The sequence below is a fragment of the Gouania willdenowi genome, chromosome 13 (genome assembly GCF_900634775.1).
Source record: "Gouania willdenowi chromosome 13, fGouWil2.1, whole genome shotgun sequence".
Taxonomy (NCBI): domain Eukaryota; kingdom Metazoa; phylum Chordata; class Actinopteri; order Blenniiformes; family Gobiesocidae; genus Gouania; species Gouania willdenowi.
Window position 1 is genome coordinate 31362625 of NC_041056.1, and position 23117 is coordinate 31385741.

The following is a 23117-nucleotide window of genomic DNA, read 5'->3' on the forward strand; positions in this document are numbered from 1 at the left end:
ATACCTGCCAAATATGAAACAAACGTTGAATGAATGTTCTTAGACAATGTTTTTAGATTATTTTTGCACTGCAGCACAACAACAACAAACGAACTAAAATGCCATGTACAACACTATTATTCAGAAGTTAGAAAATTACCATTGTACAAATATAGATAATCCGCTACATGTGGCAATTGAATTCCCAAAGTTATTTCCCTGGGGTGAAACCTTGGTGTGTTTAGATTAATTTAACTGTTTTTTGTTTTTTAAAGCTGCAGTATTTGTTTTTTTGACTTCATTGGTCAAAAATCCATAATCATCTTTTAGCATATTGTAATCTAAAGTGTTCTGAGTGAACAGTGAATCTCTTCTCCTTCTCCTGGCTCTGTATGTGATGCTGGATTTCAGCCAATCAGAGATCTTTCTACAAACAATTGTGCTCCATGGGCTTTTTTGGGCATTACCATTGGCTGCTCGACTGAAGTCAGGCGTGTTCACGTAACAAGTGCAATTCAGACATTCCAGCAGAAGTCTCCATTGCAACGTTAGGCACAACAGTTACATGGTTTAGTGTATTAAAGCATCAAACATGTGATATTAAAGGCGTGTTTCTCTTTCAGAGTAAAGAAATGACTCGAGCAAAAATGCCTATGAGTGACTTTATAGGTATGAACAAAAAGCTTTGATTTAAGTAGTAATACCATGATGTTTTTCACTAGACTTTGGTAGTGTTCATGATAATGTTGGAACAACAATATCTTACAGACTCTGTGTCTAATTCCATCTTTGTGCTGTAAATCTTAAGGCTCTGGATATGTGAACCTAAAATGAGGTGTAGCTCTGTTAAGGAGGACAATGTTCATTTAACCCTGTTTCAAAATGTGCACAGTTTATGAGACCTATATGGAAGAACTTTAGTGCATAGCTAATTCTGTAAACAGGATACCAGATGTATTACGTGCATTCTTTAAGTTTGTTTACACTGTCTGCTGGTGCCAGACAGACTTGTATTCCAGTCCAAGTTTCTATTTGATTGATAGACTGTTTTCTCCATACTGTGGTCCAGAGTGAGTTGATTCCTTATATGGTGATGAGCTAGTGACATACCCATGAAAGATATATACGTTTTGCCTTCCCCTGACCAGCTCAGAGTTTGCATCGATCAGGCTGCAGCTCTCATTTTTTGTTACTTGTTTAGGACATTGATTGTATTAATAAAATGCCTATTATTTACAAATCACTTGTCCCGAAGAGTCTTTCTACACCACCTTTTTGTCATCCTCATCCACACCACAAGATGCAACAATGGCAAATCAAGTGTAAAAAGGCAAACTGAGGTGGAGAAGCAACAGTTTCAAGACACAAACATACTGAGGAGGATTCGGAACATACCGCTTTGCATCCTCGCGAATCCCCGTGACTGCGCAGGGTCCACTGCATGTACTGGTGTCAGAGAGAGAGTGATCACAAACGGGATAAATAGTTTGTAAACCTAAGACAACCTTATACAAGGTGAATTCATTTTACAGTCTGGATGCGGAGTGATGGTTGTCACTCCGCCTTGAGTGTGAGTGATCTCACACGACAGCAGCCGCTGCTCAGGAAAGTAACTACAGAGTGATAAGTGCATTCATGTCAGAGTCTCTAAAACATCAGAAAACTCTCCAATAACACACAGTTCATTCATTTGTATCTAGTCTCTATTGAGAAAAAAGTCGCTAAGAGGGTTCACAAAAATAACCGGAAAGGGAGGCTAAGAGAATTCTACATACTGCAGCTTTAAGTTGTTTGTTTATAATTTTGTTTACAATTCTAAAATGAATTCAATTATTTAGTTGTTTTTTAGAATTGTATGCAAAATACTATTTATACGTCTAGCTTCTTAACCAAACCAAAGACTTTTTGAGCATTCCATATACGCCGGCTGGTTCAGAAGTGGGTTTGGCAACTTGCATTGTTACAAAACAATTAACTAACAAATATGTGTTTTGGGGCTAAGGGTAAAACAATAATGTTTCCTAGAAAAAACATAAATATTGACAATGTAACACTGAAACCAATGACACTTGCTTTTTATCTACTCAAATAAAGTTGTAATTTATTTAATGACAGTGGAAATGTTCTTGTTTACTCTTGGTATTTTTCAACCTGAAGCCATTTTCTCTTGCGCTCTTGAAGAGCTGTGTTTGCTCACAGCACTTCTCCTGTTGCCTCTAGCCAACATAAACTCACTGTGATGCAAACACTTTAGTAATGTCGACTATACTGTTGAGGTTGTATTAAGTGTGATTTTTGTTAATAGAAATTTGAGGAAATAAATACTATTAACAAAACATATCAATTACCTACTCTATTGCAATTTCTGTGTTGCTCCATTTTTCAAATGACAAAATTGGTTAAACAAGAGAGGCACATGCTGCTATAGTGGTTAGCACATCTGCTGTACAGCAAGAAAGTCATGGGTTCAAGCCCTAGGCTCTAAAGTGCCCAATGACAGCTGGAAATATGCGCTAGCAGACCCTAAAAAGGAGCCGCTGGGTCAGAAAATGGATGGATGTATTGTTCGCATGGGAAGGGTCCCTCAGGGAAATTAAGGTTCCAGCAGCATTCAAAAACAACAAACGGTCACAATAAAATATAGAATATATGGAAATAAATAAACAAGGTGCTTCATATTTTGCAGGTCGGTGGTTACTGACTACTGTTACTGCTCACCCGCCGTCCTTCTGTTAGTGTTTCAGTATATAAACATATAGCTCAGTTTGTTTAATTCATGTTTTTAAATCAGGGTCCCTTTACAAAACCAATGCAGAATATATCTTGGAGAAATCAACGTAACCTCAACTTACACAGCAACCCACTGCATTACGTATATGAAATATTTTGAAATATGTCAGAGTTTAAAGGCAATTACGAGTGGCAGGTCCAAGGTTTTTGAACAAATCAGCGCACTTGGGCTTTTATAGAAATGAAATTGTTGCCAGTTCCCTTCAAACCTTAGATTCATCATCTATTGTTTATTGACGTGTGTGTGTGTGTGTGTGTGTGTGTGTGTGTGTGTGTGTGTGTGTGTGTGCGTGTGTGTGTGTGTGTGTGTGTGTGTGGTGTGTGTGTGTGTGTGTGTGTGTGCTCGTGTGTCAAAGTGAAAAACAATTTTTTGAGGTAAAGCTGTTTTCTTCTGACTAAGATTGACAATGTATTCCAATAACTGTATATTCCTGACATCACTTTCCTTCTTGTGTCCTCAGTGAATAAACACAAGCCATGGATTGAGACTTCGTACCATGGGGTCATCACTGAGAACACTGACATTGTTATGCTCGATCCGCCGCTGGTGGCCCTGGACAAGGATGCTCCCATTCCCTATGCAGGTTGGATTCATTTTTAACTGTCTACACCAGGGCTATTCAACTGCACTTAGCTGTGGGTCGTATTGTTGAAAGGCTATGGTTTGTGGGCCAGACATTTCTGATACAGTTGCTCTTGTAGTGAACTATTCACAATTTCAATATTTTAATTAAACTCTTTAAATTTTATAAACAGCACCAGTTGGATTTTTGTACAATTAATAAAAAAATACAAGCAACTTCAAGTTTAATTAAATAATAATCACAGCACCTGCTGGTTAAAAAGTGCAAGAAAAGAATAAACTGAAAAACAATTCCTGGTTTCATTACATAACAGTAACAGCACCTTCTGGCTTTTTGTGCAAGAAATTGAAACAACAACAACATAACTAGCTTCAGGTTTAACCTAAAAAAAAAAAGAAAAAAAGCAAAGTCACAAAGGCATACACCTATTGGCTTTTTGTGCAAGACATTAAAAAAAAAAAAAAAACTAGCTTCAGCTGTATATTTTTTTCAAAAAGGGCACAGTCACAAAAAAAACCTGCTCGCTTTTTATGCAAGAAATAATAAAAAAAACAACAACTGAAAAACATGACCAGCTACTTGTTTAAATAACAGAAACAGCACCAGTTTGCTTTTTGTAGGGAGATACTAAAACCCAGAAACATTTCAGAGACACACCGGAGACACAGTCAATTCTGCTCCTGTAATATCGCAAGTTTATACCAGTTAGAGATACTATCTTTACCAGGGAGCTAATATTTATTCCTGGTTATGGTTTTCCAGAGTTTTATTGGGCTTTATTTATCGGTGACTAGTTCCTAATGCTCGGAAACACATGGAAACCAGCAGTATTTTTTTTATTTTTTATTATTTATCTATTTTTAATATTATTTTTAATTAAAAGGTTACCTCATTCAGATGTAGCCTATGTATATGTTCATAACAGGAACTGTGCAGAATCATAAAATTATATGGATAAACTTGTAAATATGAACTTATCACTGGTAAATAAAACCCTATTAAACTACAAAAAACAATAACCAGAAATAAATAGTTGCTTCCTGGTAAAGATAGTAGCTCTAGCAACTGGTACAATGATAAACTTGGTGATATTACAGCCTGAGCAGCAGTACTGTCTCAGGTAGCCTATGTCCCCTTAATGTTTCCGGATGTTTCCGGGTTTTAGTATCTCCCCTTTTTGTACAAGTAATAAAAAACATAAGCAGCTTTAAGTTTAATTAAATAATAATGACAGCACCTGCTGGTTAAAAAGAGCAAGAAATAAGTAAACTGAAAATGTCTGTGGCTAAAACATCCACCCTTCTCGCAGTTGTCGTATCTGACAGAGGAATTCCTTTAATAGAAGATGTTTTACTTTGTTGCCTGTTACCACCTGGACAGTGGCAATTATGCATTCTTTCACCGTTTCCGCATCGGTAAATGACTGTTTCTTTTTTGTGAGTATCCATGCTACTCGCAGAGGAGCTATGGTTGCCTTCTGCCGTAGCGTGCAAGTGCGGGAGAAGATTGCAGAGCTTCGTTGGTAGTTTAAAGCAAGTGTTTTCTGTTTTGTCTGCTGAGCATCTTTACCCTGGCGGATAGTCGTTGTCACAGTTGGCGTGGGTCGTCTTGAAGTGCCGTCGGACATTGTCACTTTTCCTTTGAATGTACCATGCCTTCTGTTTATCTGAAACACCTTTTCATAGTATGCAGCAGCAGTGCCGAAAACGTCACAAAGTGCCGCAAACTGTGAGGTGTTGCAAAGGGCCGCAAAGTGTTGCATAGCCGCGTGTGTACAGTTTTTAATGGACATTAAACAATTTATTCACTAAATATGGATAGATGGGCCACAGGCCGGTTGAGTTTGAAGAGTGGGCCGGTTGAATAGCTCTGGTCTACATGATAGAAATTAAAATAAACAGTGTGGTTATATTGTTTTACTGACTTAAAATCAAAACAGAAATACAGACATATCAAAAACCAGATAAGCTGTTTCAAAAAAAAAAAATCTGTTTGTGATATATTTGGATATTTATGGGGAAATTAGAGCGAGTCTGCTGCACCTGGTTTCCCTCCACAGGTCCTGGACCAGGTCTCTGCACCCAATAGGACTGTTTAGGATGTATTTCAACAGTTTTCTGGTCCTGCTCCTGTTTTCATGCAACCTTTTTTTGCCTGTTTTAGCTCATAAAAAGCTGCTCATGTTTATGTTTTGTTTTGCGGTGTTACGGTCCAAATAGTATCCAAATTAATCGTAGATATTAAAATTTCTACGATTTGACACTTTTGCAAAAAACTATTACACAACTTTTTTTGAGGGCAGTACAAATATTTATTTTTCATGTAAAAATATGTCTAGCCAATAACAGCAGCCGTCAACACACACGGAAGTTGATCACAAGAAACGAGAAGCACCAGTAGATTCATTACACCACCTCTGGTTCCTTTAATCACATACCGTGTGTGTTTTTTGTAATATCAATTTTTATTTTTTTTTTTATTCATTAATATTGTTTCAATTCATTAGTTCATCAGTAATGTGACTTATGAGTTGCTATTTCGTCCGAGAGTAAAAGTCCTCAGCCCCCGTCTGTGGGTCCCCTCTGTGTGGTGTGATTAAAACATGAAGCTCTTGTCCATAGTTTCCCTTAAATATCCAAATATCACAGAAACAGAACAAGATTTAATTTAAAATAACCACAGTTTGTTTTTTGTTTTTTTATTTGGTTTTTAAACGGAATAACCAAAGAGTAACAGATTCTTGTAAAGGTGTAGACTTTGTTTATAGTGAATATAAAAAAAGTGCTGCATTCCTTCAAAGGGAGCCAGCAGCTGTGGGAGGATGGTATCAGCTGCAGGCTGTAGCTGAGCTCCCAGAGCCGGCCCCCTGCTAGCCTGCTAATGTTGCCAAGGCTCAAGAACAGGGCAGAAGCACTCAGACACTAAAGCTGAGCAGGATGTCTGTTCAATACTAGATTATTGTTCATCATTTAGTGTGTGTGTGTGTGTGTGTGTGTGTGTGTGTGTGTGTGTGTGTGTGTGTGTGTGTGTGTGTGTGTGTGTGTGTGTGTGTGTGTGTGAGGGACAGACCCGTAGCATTGCATTGCCTGCGGGGCTGACTGTAATGGCCACACTGAAGGGCTAAACAGAGGAAATGGGGAGGGAGGCTGTAGAGACGTAGCTGGTTGACCAGCAAATGTTTGGTCTCCCAGGGGAGACACAGCATACTCACGCACGCACATTCCGTGGGCGACATCAGCAATGGTGGATTTTCTCTGGGAAGGCAGATTTTATTCTAAATTATTAATGTTCATAAAGAGCTTTACACATTTCTGCTCCGTGCCATCACTCTTCTTTTTCTCTTGTCACTTTGTCTTATCACCTCTTCCCACAATGCAGCAGCCACCCCTCATTTCTTTCTCCCGCTTAAAGAACTTGTGTCTGCACGGACACAGTTCAGGGCAGAGACAGTTATCCAGTAATTATTTGAAGCCAATCTGCCCCTCTAACTGCTGAATTGCTTTGGTAGAGAGTCAGGTCAGTGCACAGGTAGCGGTTAAGCCTCATTAATGAGGCCACTTTGGTTTTAATTACAGAACATCCAAGTGTCTGACAAGTAATGTTTGACTGACAACAGTCACGCACAGCAATAAGTGGAGCACCTTTAAAAACTCGTAAAACCATCATCTGCTTTAGGACATTGTGGATGTGGATGCTGCCCTCATTTATAAAAGTGATATCATGGAATTATTTATAGTTGAAGGCTATTAATATCAAGGTAATGGCAAATATTTCTGTAACTTTATTAACAAACAATACATTATTCTTTAGGCAATAAACTAAGTCACATTTAGTCATCAATAATTGGATTTATGACTAATGGAATCCCAGCCACCATCAAGTCACCTTGACATTAAATCATTTAGTCATCATAGCATCCATAAAAGATTCACTATCCATCTGTTTATTTCTAAAACATGCAGATAATACACATTTCTGAAAAGACAAACAGAAAAAAAATACAGCAGTTATCATCTTTAACCAAGGTAGGATGACTGAAATTATGATAAAATGTATTCATTATCAAGAAATTCTGATTCAAACATGCTGTCAACAACAATATTCAAGTAGAATGTTGGCCAATCTGTTGCTAGTTATGAATAATGCTGTGAAGGTTAGCAGTTTGTGGCTTTACATGGTTGGCAGGGGGTGTTTATCGGTTGAAAAATGTACAAGTACCAGATTTTGTGAAAATAAAAGATGATTGTGAATTTAATTGACTGAAACTTTGCTAAAGACTCTAAAACATTCCCACTGTCTTTAACACGTGCAAAATCTCATTTAAAAAGGGAATCGTAGTGAGGTAATGCATGCCAAACACAAATCCACACAAGTTCATACAACATAACAATGTCTTTTTCGTTCAGAGGGTAAATTAATACAATCTCTTTCACATACTCCCAACATGACTCATGTGTAACATTCATTAATACAATTTAATCTGATGATTTAAGTGTTTTGTTGATTTATTTTATTTTGTTCTATTTTAAATTTTAGTTAAACCTAATTTAATTATGTTTATTTGCTTATTTAATTTTAGTATTGTCTTTTTATGTGTGTATCGGTACACAATGTGTGTATGTGTATTTATTATGAGACTTTAACGTGTTAATTGCTATTACTTAATTATAGAAAAATAACGCACTAAAAAAAATTAAGTTAAGTTAATTGCTTTTTACGAGTTCCCGGTATGCTCATAATACTGATGCACTGGCTACAATGGGAGAACCTGAGGAGACTTCGTTGCTGTGTTTCGTGTGTTAATTTGAGTTAAAAAAAGAAAAATCAAAACAAAACAAAAGCCCAGTTCTGTACCAAGTGCTGTTTTTTTATTTTTATTTTAATACACAAAAACACACTTGTTTTATAAAGCTTACAGAAGCATGAATGTAGCTTATTTACATTTAAGTTTGTGCTTTGTGAACAATGCAATCATAATCATTTTTATTCATATTGCACATTATGTTAGAAAATAATAAAGAGTTTTATTGCCTGAAATTATTGTCAAAAATGTCAACAACTCTCGCACGTTGTTTTCTGTAATTGAACCCCCTCAGATCAGATAGCCCCTGAATTACTGTCAGCTGGAAAATGCAATGAATTTGCTGTATATTTCAATGAAAAAATACAATCGATAAGGTCAAACATCAGAACAAACCAGCAAAATAACAAAAAAGCTTGAACAGCTTCAACCACTGAGGGATGAGTCAACTACAATGTTAGAGTTTATTACAGAGAACCCAAAAACAATAGAGGACACTGTTCAGCAGCTGAATCCATCAACGTGTTGCCTTGACACAATACCCTCAAACTTGTTTAAAACTGTTGTAAAGTCAATTGTCACTGATTTGTGTCAGATAATTAACTGCTCATTCCAATCAGGCACCGTACCAAAATCCCTGAAAGTAGCTGCTGTGAAACCTCTGTTAAAAAAGAGAACACTGGATGCCTCTATACTGGCTAACTATAGACCAATCAGCAACCTTCCATTCATGGCCACGATCATTGAGAAGGTGGTCTTCAACCAACTGAGTCAATTCTTAACATTCAACAAAATATTTGATAAATTTCAGTCAGGTTTTCGTTCTCATCACAGCACTGAAACTGCTCTGATCAAAGTGATCAATGACATAAGGTTGAACACTGATTCCAGAAAAGTGTCTGTTCTCATTCTATTGGATCTAAGAGCTGCATTTGACACTGTAGATCATACAATTTTGTTGCACAGATTGCAAACATGGGTTGGACTAAATGGAAAAGTAATGCAATGGTTTAAGTCATACTTGGAGGAGCGAAGCTATTTTGTAAGCATTGGAAACTTTGAATCTGACAGATTACCAATGTCCTGTGGGGTTCCTCAGGGCTCTGTTCTTGGACCTCTTCTGTTTAGCCTTTATATGCTTCCTTTAGGACAAATTTTACAGAACTGTAAAGTTGATTATCAGAGCTACGCAGATGACACACAACTATATCTATCACTGAACCCAGATGACTATGGTCCCATTGAGGTGTTGTGTGACTGTTTAGAAAAAGTAAACTGCTGGATGAGTGAAAACTTCCTTCAACTAAACCATGACAAGATGGAGGTCATTGTCTTTGGTAACAAGGAAAAGAGGACTGCTGTCAGCAATTATCTTGAGTCTCGATCTTTAAAAGCTAAAGACCAAGTCAAAAACCTTGGTGTTCTGATTGACTCAGATCTTACATTCAGCAGTCAGATCAAATATATCACAAAAACAGCTTCTACCACCTAAAGAACATCTCCAGAGTGAAAGGTTTAATGGCTCAGAAAGATCAGGAGAAACTGGTCCATGCTTTTATCTCCAGCAGACTGGACTATTGTAATGGTCTTCTGACAGGAATCCCCCAAAAGAGCATCAAACAGATACAGCTGGTTCAGAACGCTGCTGCTCAGGTCTTAACCAGAACAAAGAGGTCAGAGCACATTAGTCCAGTTTTAAAGTCTTTACACTGGCTCCCAGTCAGCCTCAGAATATATACTTTAAAGTTCTGCTGCTGGTGTATAAATCTGTGAATGGGTTTGGTTCAGAATACATCAGTGACATGTTAGTCAGGTATGAACCCAGCAGGTCTCTCAGATCAATGGACACAGGTCAGATAGTGGAGCCCAGAGCTCACAGTAAACATGGTGATGCTGCTTTTAGTTGTTATGCTGCAAAGAAGTGGAACAAACTGCAGCAGAGCTGAAGTCAGCATCACATGTAAACATTTTTAAATCAAAGTTATTTTTTTTCTCTACTGCGTAAGATTAAGAGGGAGATTTTTTGTCATGTTGTTGATGTCATGTGTTTGTTGATGATTTTAATTGATTTTACTGATGATTTTAAATGTTCTTATTGATTTTAAACAATTGAATGTTTTATCGTGTAAAGCACATTGAGTTGCCATGTGTATGAAATGCGCTATACAAATAAATTTGCATTGCCTTGCCTTGAAGTTAATTTGTTTTCATTGATTGTGTCATATACCAAAATCCATTTAAATTGAAAAACATTGCTTCTCGTGTAAAATATTGTTATGCAATTAATGTAGTTTAATCAAGATTAATTAATTACAAAGCCTCTAATTAATTAGATACAATTTTTTAATCGAGTCCCACATTAGTATTTATACATGTGTACAGTTGTGCATGCACTGTGCTAATTTGTAATGCTATAAAAACGTGATAAAAACCGTGTCTAAAAAAATAATTACATTACTGCAGCGATGCTATTTTTGGCATTAATAGTAGTAATGTAATAAAGGAAATCCTTTTATGGCTTCTGTTTACACCAAAAGGTCTGCCTTTTTGCTTTATGCTTGGCAAAGTCTGTTACGGGAAAATAACCTTGTTTAAAAAAACTACAATTACTAAATGTTACTAACTATAGGTGCTGTAATATTTTTATTTGTATGAGCTAATGATTTATTTTTAATCATGCTTAGGAGCTTCCAAAATTCTTCTGCAGACATTTGGGTACGTGCTTTCTTTGCTTCTAAGGGCCTTCTTGGCATTTGGCATGTCAATAGCAAACACTACATTAGCATGGGAAACAGCAGTCTAAATGTCAGAGGCTCAAATTAGACAGGTGTCACCTGTTTCACCATTCCACATTCTAAACATCTAAACTGCAACTGAGAACCTCTGGGCCCTGATTTATGCAGATTGCACTCAGAGGCCTTCATTGTGATTATTTAAGGTGTGGTCAGAAGCTGTGTTCTCTCTGAAAGAGAGGTGGGGAACCTGCATCCACTTCATTTACAGTGGCTGGATCAAATACCATCATTGTTCAGGGGTGTGGCTCTGTAGGATAGTTCTTCCTGGTTGGAAAGGGGGGAGGCAGCAAAGGTCCTCAGTAAAACCCAAGGAGCTTTTCTCCCAGCTGGAAGATGTCATTCAGTCATCTTGCAAGGACAACCATTGTGCTACGGACCACTACCACTCTGTGGACTATTTGAATCCAGGACAATGCATGTTCCGCCTGTAACCTCAATTCAATAGCTGCTCGCAGCTGTTTTTATGAAAGTCAAAAAAACGTAAAACAGCTGTTTGAATGCCAAAGGAGAGGTCAGCAGTCTGTATTTAGAATACAATGTTCTTATGTGTTGTAAAATCAGCTGTGTGCAGACAATAGTAATAATAATAATTCATCCATCCTGTTTCGGCACAAATATCACACTTTTTTTCAGAGGCTTGCTGCATTAGAGCCCTGATTTACCAAGATGTCAAATAATTAGAGCACTAAAATTGGTGTCACCTGCATGTTGTCCGTGATTTAATGAGATGTTTTGTTGGAGTTGGTGCAACTTGATTAAAGGCAAATTGAACTGAATTGAAAAAGGCCAACATGAACAAACCTGTAAACAAGCAGGAGAAGAAAATAGTTCATAGGTCTATGAACACTTCCATGTTAAACGTTGGCAGCCGTTTGTGTGACTATACAAACGATACATATATACAAATGTTTATTTAGCACTGACATTCCAATAATGCACAATATAAGATAAAATAATTTTTAATATCCACTCCTCTTTTTTGTACATACAGGTTTAACTGTCTGAACTGTTCTGAGTTATTCAAATGAAATTTGTTCTCTCATAAATACACATTTAAGTTCTTGAAGAAGAGCAGTTTATTTGCTTGATCACAGTAAAGTCTGTGTGGTTGTGACAGTCTGTCATCACTGATCTACGTCCTCTGCACGCTTCGCTGTCTCCAAACAGGCTCTGTGTGTGCGTCCATTGAATCAAGCATTTCCTGTGTGTGCGTAATGATCTTTATCACATGGATAAACCGATACTCGAGATGAATTGCAGAAGTTCACAGTGAAAAATGTGCTGGAATCATGATGCAGTGTAAGCAGGGGCCTGTGGCAGGTCTGTGCCTGTGTAATATTTAAACCCATGCTTTACTATCCGTGGAGCTGTTGTTGTAGTGTCCATGTTGTCCGCGGAGAGATCTGCTGTTGTTGGGTTGTCTGGATAGCACCAATGGTTTACGCATGTGTATAAAGAAAAATAGTACATGGTTTTGCCGAGTTAATAAAACATTTATAGTTAAAGCTTAAATATTAAAAAATCACAAGTTTTCCTCAAGTCATTTCAAGTAAATAGGCTCAAGTTCGAGTCAAGTCTAAAGTCACAAGGAGCTGGTCTAAAGTCAAGTCGAGTCTTTTCAGAGAATTATTCAAGTAAGTCTCAAGTCCTGAAACTTGCGACTCGAGTTTCCCACCTCTGTCTTTTTGCAAGAATCAATAACATCAGGAATAGCTCAAAGCGTTTTTTTCTAGATTTGCAATCTATCAAGATTTCTATTTAATGTAAAATAGAAAACTCCTTCACTTGGAAACACTAATACAACGTGGGCGATATTGGTGAAATTAGCTCTCTTTTCTAACATTACAATCTTGCTGAGTTTAAGCCTCCAAAAGCTATCAGCGCTCTCCATAGCCTCTGTGTACACGTAGCTCACTTTCGCTCTTACACACAGGGTAACATGGCCCATCTTCTCTTAAAGTGCGCATCTAGTCTCTACATCAGCAGCATGAAATAAAACAGTTTTTTTTAAAAAAAAAAAGATGGCAGAGGGTGTCATAAGAACTTTGTAGTGATGTGTCGGTCACGAACGATCCAGCTCTTTTGAACGACTCTTTACAGTGAACGACATGAACGGGTTCGCGGAGGTGAACGGCTCTTTTTTTTTTTTTCTCCGCTTTTCCATACAGACTACTTTTTCATTGGATAGAAGCATGGGGAAAGGGGCGTGTACACTCGAGCACAGCAGGCGCGGCAGAGGCTCCTTCCGCACGCCAGTCGCTACGCAGCCAGTCAGTAGCTCCCACAGAACGCAGGCTGAACAACACAAACACGCGGACTCGCGGAGGAGAGGAGAGAGGGGAGCGGCGCCACTGGTGTTTCTCAATGCTAATTTGAAAGATTGAACCTGTTGTTCATAGCTGGAGAGTGTTTTTTTTTTTTTTTTAGCAGTTATTAAGCAGCTGAGTTAAGCTAGTTATTTGAAAGAAAAGTTGAATTTATTTTATTATATATTTGTGTGTGTTTAATAATTTACATTGTATTTTACTTAAATACTTAAAAACTTAACTTAAGTTTTAATTTATTTGTTACTCTGTATTTTATTTAAATATATACTCTGTGGTCAGCAGCACTCCCCTGAAAGATTGTGAAATCTCAGTGGGACAAATACTGGTTAAATGAAGGTCAATAAACAAATTATGCATATTAAAAAAGATGAACAATTTCATGGGAATAACACAATAGGCCCACAAATATAACTATAACAAAAATACATGTAAACTCATATTTTGTCTTTTAAAAAAAAAAGAAAATTATTTATTTTCATGAAATTGAACAAAACAAAACAAAAAACATAATGAGCCAGTCTTTTGAACGGCTCTTTTAAGTGAACGGCTCTCTATTGAACGGCTCTTTTAAAAGAGCCGAAAGTCCCATCACTAGAACTTTGTGCTGCACCCCAGACCTTCCCTCAAACAATTCATAATACAGAATTTACTCACACTCTAATGTGAGAATTAGCACATGTTGATATTGTGCTGCTGGCTGTTAAAGTTTGCACGTCATGTTATTTTTCATCCATTTCCATTTGTTCTAAGAACCCCAAAAACATAGTATTTGAGCTTTATTTTCCCAAACTTGCCTGTTTTCCAGAGTTTTAGCCTCTGAAAAGTCAATTTCTGAGCAAGTCTACACAAACTGGTTGATTTGTGGCCTGCATATGCATATTCATGAGTGGGCGTGTCTATAGACAGGACGCTGACTTTCTCCTCCCCGCACGGTGACGGCCCGCCCTCCTCCCACCCACTCCGTAGCCAGGCTCATGCTGCTTTATAAACACGAGACAGAGCGTGGGGGCGGGGTGTTTGCCGGTACATACTAGAAAATACATACATAGCACTGTGCAAAGGACACTGAAATGCTCACCTTCGTGGGCGTGTCTGTTTACATGTCAATCACGGCAGAGAGCCTCCCGGAGGCGCGGCTTCTCCAGCACAGTGCCGCGTCAAATTTGTCATCAAAGTGGGAACGTGTCATCAAATTGGAGCGAGGTGTTTGAGCTCAACCTGCAGTAAGAAAGGATTGAGGGAATCAATGAAAAAAACACTTTGGCCATGTGTATGAAGCACTTTATTGATGTTTAAAGCACAGAAACTTTGACTTAGCTTAACATGGGACCTTTAATAAATTATAAACCTGCCTCTGTTACCCTAAATTTATATCGTATGTTGCTATTTTCAGAAGAAAAATGATTGAATTTTAGTCCATATCACCCAGCCCTTTGCAGACTTAAATCAAAGCTGGTATCCCTGCACAAATTTTACAGCACTTTCCATTGTAAACACATCTCCATTTATCTAAAAGAATACCACCCAGCACAAACCTACTGTCTAACTTCCAGTGCTTTCACATCACTGCAAACATGTTCAGCATTCCTGTTGGACTGCTGAGCAGTGCACAGTGGTCACCGCAGTCATTGGTCTAGAATAACAGGAAATGTGACAGTGATTTTTTTGAAGCAGGCAACGAGTGACAGCAGCTTTCCCTGTAGCACAACAAAAATGTACCAAGCTGAAAATCAGAGTGACAGCATTTCTGCAGGAGTGAAGAGCACCAGCACAGGTACTAGCTTTGTTATGCACGCCAGTGTCAGACAAAGAGCAGATGTTCAATTATACGAAGGAAACTGGTGATGTGAAAGTTAGAGATGAAACAGCGATGTTGTCCAGACATGAAGGAAAGACACTTTGATGTAAATCCATAGCTTTATGTGATGAGACAATATTCTTTATTTATGAAGCCAGCCGTGAACACTTTTCTCTGGAGCATATGCTTTTCTCTAATCTGTCACTTCAGTGATTTCAATATATGAAATGTTTCTACTCAGCATAATTTTTACCACGTCAGTGACAACCACAAACTAATAGAGTTGTGCTGAAAAGGGTGAAAAGGAAAAGAACAGTGCTGAGTATAGAATATTACTCACCCATTCATTATTTAATGCTTTGTTCAGAATGTGTGAGATCCATGCCAAGTACAAAAGGTTTGTTGAATCAAAAGAGGCTCAAAGAAAAGTCCTAGTATTAATTCAAACCAGTGTTAAACATTTTGTTATGGTGATTTCAAAAATTCTAATTCTTTATTATTTATAGTGTTTCTCAACGAGTTGTAACTGGCATTAAATGATCGCCCACAGGATTTTAACCTATCCTAACCTAAGAATCGGTCTCAAGACATAAACTCACCAGGAAACTTTCCACTAAAATGAAGATTAATGCTACGTACGGTCTATTGTGATTTATTGCTGCCAGTCATGGACCCTGAGTCCTAGGTTTGAGAAGAACATTGAAGCTGCAGAAATGTCATTTTTACTTCATGCTCAGAATTTCATGTGTGATGCATTCCTAAGAAAAAAGAGAAAGTCTGTATTTAGCATCATATTTTTGGACCCTCAATGGCCACGGTTACATGATGTTTTTTTTTTAAATTTGGAATTAGTTATTCCGAATGAAATCATTTGGAATTAAAGTGTTCTGCTTTTTTTTACATGGAAAATAGTAATTTCTGAATTGAGATTGACATGGAAAACTAGTTTATTCCGCTTTAGTTAATTCCGCTTTAGGTCTGGGTGTTGGGAAGGCTCTGATTGGACAGGGGGAGAATATAATGTATCACGTCATTCGGGAGAAACACACAACAAACATTTTATTGTCGGCTGTAACACAGAAGACCACACATGAGAACTGTTTTCACCTTTATTTTGATTGTAGTTTTGAAGCAACAGCTCAACAATAACAGACTTTGGTTCATGGAGCAGAAGAGATATGAACTAATCACTGGTAAATAAAGCAATCACCAGGATGGGGACGCATTTACTCCGTCTAGGGGTCTTAGTATCACCCGTCCGGTGAAGCCAGCTCTGCTTGCTGAGCTCTGTGTGTGTTTAATAAGTCCATGAGTCCGTGTTAATTTCCACACGCTTATGCCTCTGTCAATCCACTCTTTTCAATAGATCCATGTCTTACAAGGCTCTTATTATTATTATGTCGGCTCTAGTCCGGGTCGGCCATGTTGGATTATGTCGTCACCAAACAGGTCATTGCCGTAAATCGCACATGTGCAAAACAACCGGAATTAACATAAAGCAGCTTAAGTGTTGTTAACTGTTTACAAAAAAGAGGAATTATTTAATTCAGAATTAAAAACAGAATAAACCAATCACCTAATTCGGAATTTACTTTAATTTGGAATTGAATTTTTATTAGGAAATATGTGTTTACAAGGTCAGGTTAACTTTAAAGGGGAATTAAAGCGCCCATGTAAACGTGGCCAATGTCGACTCTTCCTCTCATTGCAAGCAGAATTCCACACTCGTTGTATTGTTCACCCACTAATATGGAGCGTGACCTGAGGCTAGTCAAGTTAGTTTACCAACTGTGTTGTTATGTGTTATGTGTTGTTGCAATAGTAATAAATGTTTCTTTCATACAATTGACTTACTTCGGAGCACATTACAAGAAAAAAACTATACACATGGTTGATCAAATTGTAAGATACAAAAGGTTGATGTATCTAAATGATGTAACACGGCTGAGATTAGATACATGAATGCAGTTTTGCTGTTTGCCTAAGTGTGTCCTGAACTGTGGCATGTCTTTTTGCGGAGAATGTTTTCTTATCTGTTAAATGAGGCCCATCATCTAAAAGTGAGTAGTAGCATATATTGTCATGAGAAACACCTTTGATTTGTGGATAGTGTGACATGTATTATTAAATATTTAGTTCGGTACATTGAACATTAGTGGAGCTATAATAGTCCAGTTGGATTGACAAAGATTTGTATTTAATAATTTCAGATGTTTCACTCGTATGAAACGTCTTCTTGAGGCCATTAAAGTGGTCAACACAGCAATAAGATCCTTCACTTGACAGTGAGTTGTCAATGGTCTCATTTCGTTATGGCAGGCGTACAGGCCAGCGTTTCATCCAGGCATTTACTTCTGGGAACACTTGCTGTTAATGTGTCAATCCTTCACTTTCATTGGTCCTTTAAGACTGACAGCTTTTGTCTGAAAGCCTTGCTGATGTCTTGCTAGTGTGGCCCACAATGCACATACAGGATCTCACGCTGTCAGCTCGCATGCACTTGTTCACGCAACACAAGTTACATGTTGCACACTTCATTTCTAATGTATGGATGCAACATGTTTGGCTTTATATCTTTTTTTTTGTTTTTTTGTTAATGTATTGGTTCTGCAATCATTTTATCAGAAAAGCAAGAATCAGAGCGACAGCAGGCTGTCTTATCTGATGTCTCAATAAACACTCTAATTAAATTTCTCCCCCTTTACTAACCTACACATCTCTACACTTCATAAAAAAATAAATTATCTTTAACCTTGGGATGATCCAACAGCATTCCCATAACTCTAACAACAGTTGGCGATAACATATCGTCTCTCGCCACACAGCGAAGTAAATGGATATGAGTCAACGTCCAGGCTATCAGACGCACTGTGAATAATTAGCCAGCTTGCTGTCTGTCTAATTGGGAAACAGATCTGGAGCTAATTATGAAAAGTATCTCATTAGCATGTGAGCTGATGCAGTGTGTAGGTGGAGTAGCCTGAACATCGTAGTGTCTATCAACAAGGGACGGATGAAAAGGTTTGTTGAAAGTTGAGATCTGTTTTGTGTTCCACTGATCAAATTCATTTACATTTTGTGAGATAAATGCTTTGATAAATATGATGAGTAAAGGTGAGGTCGTACAGACACTTTCTATGTTTTTGAAACACACGTTAGCTCACTGGAGATAATTACCTTTCAAGAATGTCTCTACTTCAAAAGGCCAAGAGAAAAACCTCATCTCAATGATGGATTATTTTCAGATTCTTGACTCATTAACTGTTTTCTTTAAGGCATAGAACTATTAGCTGATTAGGTTCTGTTTGCCTTATCTGAATAGCATGTTTCAAATAACCTTATTGCTGGTTGCACCTAATAGTAAACTAAACAGCACTGTTTATGAGCTATTAGTGAAAGTACTACTACGTGTAAACACCTCCATTTTTTTTAAAGATACAAGCAGTCTACAAATGTTTGAGCAACCTTTATTTCTCATTCCAGTGTGAAGCAATTTGGAGAAGTGGCTCAATAAAGGCACGTCGTATTTCTCTCTTTTATGTCTTTCCTCCAGATTTTTACATTTACTGCAGATTATAACACTAAGATTAAAGCCTCTTTAGAGTAAAAGGTTTTCTGAAGGTCTAATAGGTAAAAATGTATATATAATACACAACAGATGGTCAAAGTTTCTTGTTGCTGCCCATACTTCAGCAAAAAGACCATTTCATGGTGCTTCACAGCATTCCTGATATGATAATAGGCACATAAGATTTCAGAGAGTTTTGCATCAAAACTTCAATACGATCGTGAAACTGTCACTTTAAATTTTCTATTGTTTCGTGTGTGCCAACGGGATTTCCTAATTTTTTGTGCTGCTTGAAACAAATTTCAAATGTATGTTTTTCATTTGGAAGTTTTTTAGTGCTACCCAGAACAATTTTCAAACTGATGTCAATATGCCATTGTGTGAAGAAGAGGTTTGATTTGCATTCAATTTCCAAACCTTTATTACAATTGCATAGGACATTTAATTCATTGGTCCAGTTTCATTGTAGCAATGTCAATGTAGCTCGTCAGGTAAACACCTTTACCTGTCCTCTAAATTTCAAGTCAACACTAAGTTTATGTTTTATTTTGAAGATTTGATGCCTTTTAGGGTGACCCGCTGGTGGTGGAGGAGTCGTCCTCTGATCAAGAATTTCAGTGTTTGATCAAGAAATTGAACTGTAACTTGTCTTGCATTGCATCGCTGTCCCATTGGTGTGTAAAGTACCAAATCATCCAAAATCCTATACTTCAAAACCTTAAAGCTGATATCCGGAGTTTCTGAGAAATCTATGTTTATGTATGATTCTTTTGAAATGCGAAAAAATACCTAACTAGTCTTTTACTATGGTCTACTGCTTGTGGTCATTCATATACATTAATGTATATATGTCCCTCCTTCGTCCTATAGACCCCTATACAAATGGAAACGATCGCCGAGTACTCCCAGCCAATAGGCTTCAACTTCTTGTTTTTGAGTCAATCAAAGTGAATGCGGAACTGTGCGTCACAACGGCAAACAGGTAAATATGATTTTGGCTCTTATCTGACCCATAGACCTATATAGATGCAACCTTGTTATGTTCCGTGATGCGCGTGCAGAAAAGTAGAGGCGTGGTTTCTGGTAGATTGGGAGAGGCAGTGGGAGGAAGTGGAGCTGTTGAGGGCGGGACATTGAGATGTTTCTCAGAAACTCCGGATATCAGCTTTAAGGAAAATAAGGCTGTCAGCTAGTCTTGATGTAGATCTGCTTCTCTTTGGGCTGTTGTTAAATTGCACTTCAGTTTTGTATCTGTTTGAACCGTCTAACTTGTATTTCGACTTTTAAATTAGACATTTTCTTTCACTGAGCTCTTATCTGAACTTAGCTGAAGTGATTTTCTACCTGTGGGACTTCATTCATTCAGCTGTTGTATAGTTAAGGACATTTATATGTTTTTTTTTTTTTTTTTCCACAAACTCAACCATAGCCTTCTTTAGTGAGCCAAAGACTTGTAATGGTGCAAACTTGTTTCCAGTGACAATGGGCTTAAAGGTAACATCAGTATAATGACTATCGTCCTTCTGGAATTTAGAGCAGTAGTCTGTGGCTTCAATACAATGAAACCATCACTCTGCCTTTGTTCACTTGCTCATTTATTAATGAACCACTGAAATGCAATCTGCTTTTTCAGTGAACCACACCACTGGGAGAAATAGTCTTTGTAATGAGATTTTTCTTCTTTGCGTTAAGCTTTTGTTATTTGATGAGTTACAACTGCCAAATGGGTTGGAGCCACACAAGCTTAACATTCAAAGCAGACGTGCCAAATTTACGTTCTTTCAAAATTGGGTTTTCAGCCACCTACTCTCCTCACTCAGGAGGCAAGGAAACTTTAACACTTGCTTCAGGCTGAAGTGTTCATCATTATCAAGGCTTTGTTTTAAGACTAAAACTCCTCTCCTCTCTCCTCTAGCGTAGACTCCTCCTGCTCTTTCATATGATGTTTTTGATAGATCAATATTAAATAATGAGCTCCATTTTCCTTCAAAGTGCTTGAAAATTGTCAAAAACTTGGAGGTAATTTTTGAATGTTATCTATCACACACACACACACACACGCACACACACACACACACACACACACACCCCTGATAACAGACACATACATCTCGCCAATGTCAGCACGATGAATGAAGTTGCATCAGTGAGACGTATTATGGAGAGCGTTTGCTCATTGGGCAAACATCGTGGAGACATCGGTGTTTGGCCGATGTTTGGACATTGGATTAACGATGCTCAGCGCGGTCTCTCTACAGCTTGTAATAATCTTTATTTAGCTCAGATCATTCAATTAGTATAAATATCTCCATATCCATAGTCGAGTATTTACTTAAATCTGATAAGAATATGGCAATATCACAACAACAACAACAAAACAATGCTCTACCACTAAATAGCTTATTATGTGTGGACGACACACAGTTCATGATCATAAATGTATTTTCAGCAGCATTGCCAAAAGAGCCCCAGCACAAAAAACAGCTTCATGGAAGGGACATTTTACAGTTCTACAATTTTATAAGTAGTGTCACCGATTTGGGGGGAAAAAACACACAAAATGACGCATTAGGAGTAGAATGCCGACGCACGATCTGAGGCCGACATCGGAGAGACGTATGCGTGCTCTCTGGGACCTTGTTTCGCAGTCTAAGAAAACACAAAAATCAAAGGTCGACACATGAGAGATTCAAACATTAGGAAGCTTTCCCCACAAGGGACTGTTACACACACTGTTACAGTTAAATTATGAGGCTGTAGATCTGCATATCTGATAGTGTGTTGATGCGATGGTTTGATCTTTAACATGTAAGAAACCATGTTAGAGAGAAGTGTAATGGATTTAAAGCTTCTCTGATTCGAGCTTTAGGTCGTAAATCATCATATAGGAGCGTATTCTCACGCCTTATGGCGCTGAAGCCGAGCATCCGGTAGACCAGTGAGAATAAGGCCCAAAGTTATTGGATCAGCAGATACACAAAATATAAAAAAAATACAATTTTATCAGCATCAGGAGCCAGAATTGGTGATATTCATATACATCCCAAAACAAGGGTATGAAAGGACCATTTTATTTAGGTGACAAAAGGCATGTTTCAACAAAGAGTGTACGAGAGCATAAAAGTATGGAAGATCAAAACAAACCTATTGGCCATGCCCTCGACAACTGATCACCATTGACCTTAAAAAACACCAATAAGAGTAATTCTAAGCCATTATCTGATGCAGTATTGTTAAGAAACACAACTATGATTTGTTCTATGTGATTATAAAAGGTGATAATAAATACAATAAATCCCAAATGTCTGTTTGTGTTACTGAAACAAAAACTGCTTTAAAAAACCTTTCAGTTTGTAGTAAATAATCTGTTCTGGCAACATAGTCCCTGAAATAAACTTAACTAAACTCAAAATGTTCAAATGCTCAATGAATCTACTTTTGTTCAAATATGTAGTGTCTAACAAATAGATGTGGGAAGTCAAGTTTATGCTGTTGTTGCACTCACTGACAGCATCCTCTGTTCGTACTATATGTGGAGGCAAATATTTTCAGATTCAATGTATTGTAGAAGAAAAACTTTGAAAAACATGTGTCGTTAGCATTTTTGCTAGCAAAAATGTGTCTAACTTGAACTGCAACACTCTGCTTCAACTCTGTGAATGTAAATAAATAATCTAAACGCTAAGTATACTTTAGTCAGATAAGTAAGCTAGATGCAGCTGTTGTTTTTTAGGAGTGGACAGAACACAGTAAGCTAGCTTGGATTTAAAGCTTAGCATTCATAAATTTATGTCTCCTTTCCTGGCTTTAAAACTCAATCCTTTTTCAAGCTTTTATCTGCATGGTGTGCAGGGGAGCCACTTGAGACTTGTATTTACATGGACATATATTATATCTCCATTTACTTGCTGGCAGTGTGGTTTTTTTTCATCACAATTATTATTCAAGCCTCAGGGCCTCTAATGAAAGTGTCAGCAAAGTGTCATGAGTTAGTTCATTCTTTTATTGTTCGTTCTCCTTCTGGGAGACAAACATTGCAGGAGGAGATGCTGAAGTACTCTCAGTGTCATCACAGTGTGATGGAAGGAGCCATGCTGTTTCAATACTTCTCAGAAGTTTAAACATCGTCCTATAGGATGAAGTTTTAACCACCATCCAAGATTGGTTAGTGTTGTTGATGGTCAGAATTATAATAATCATTAAGAAAATACATAAAAGGTTTAAAAACAACAGGCAATCATTACATCACTACATTTCAAATGAATGGTCCTGTTAACGTCACACATGAGGTTTTAAGTTTAAAAATCTGTGGATTTTTTTCAGATTTGGCTTCTCCTTTACTATAAATCTTAATTATTAATTATTAATTTGAAGAGATAATTTCTTTGTCACATCCTGTGTTGGTAATTTGTTAATTTGTTCTGTTTCTGTGTACTTGTATATTCAATTTAATTCAACTTTTATTTTATAATATT

The 23117-nt window shown here is 37.5% G+C and overlaps 1 protein-coding gene across 1 annotated transcript in view; it reads left to right on the forward strand.

The window, feature by feature from the left end:
- Positions 1-23117, forward strand: part of LOC114474868 (calsyntenin-2-like) — a 356008-nt gene that overhangs the window by 137877 nt on the left and 195014 nt on the right. Inside the window, exon 2 of the mRNA XM_028465442.1 lies at positions 3231-3353. Coding sequence (XP_028321243.1) covers positions 3231-3353 — 123 coding nt within the window. The remainder of the gene's footprint in view (positions 1-3230; positions 3354-23117) is intronic.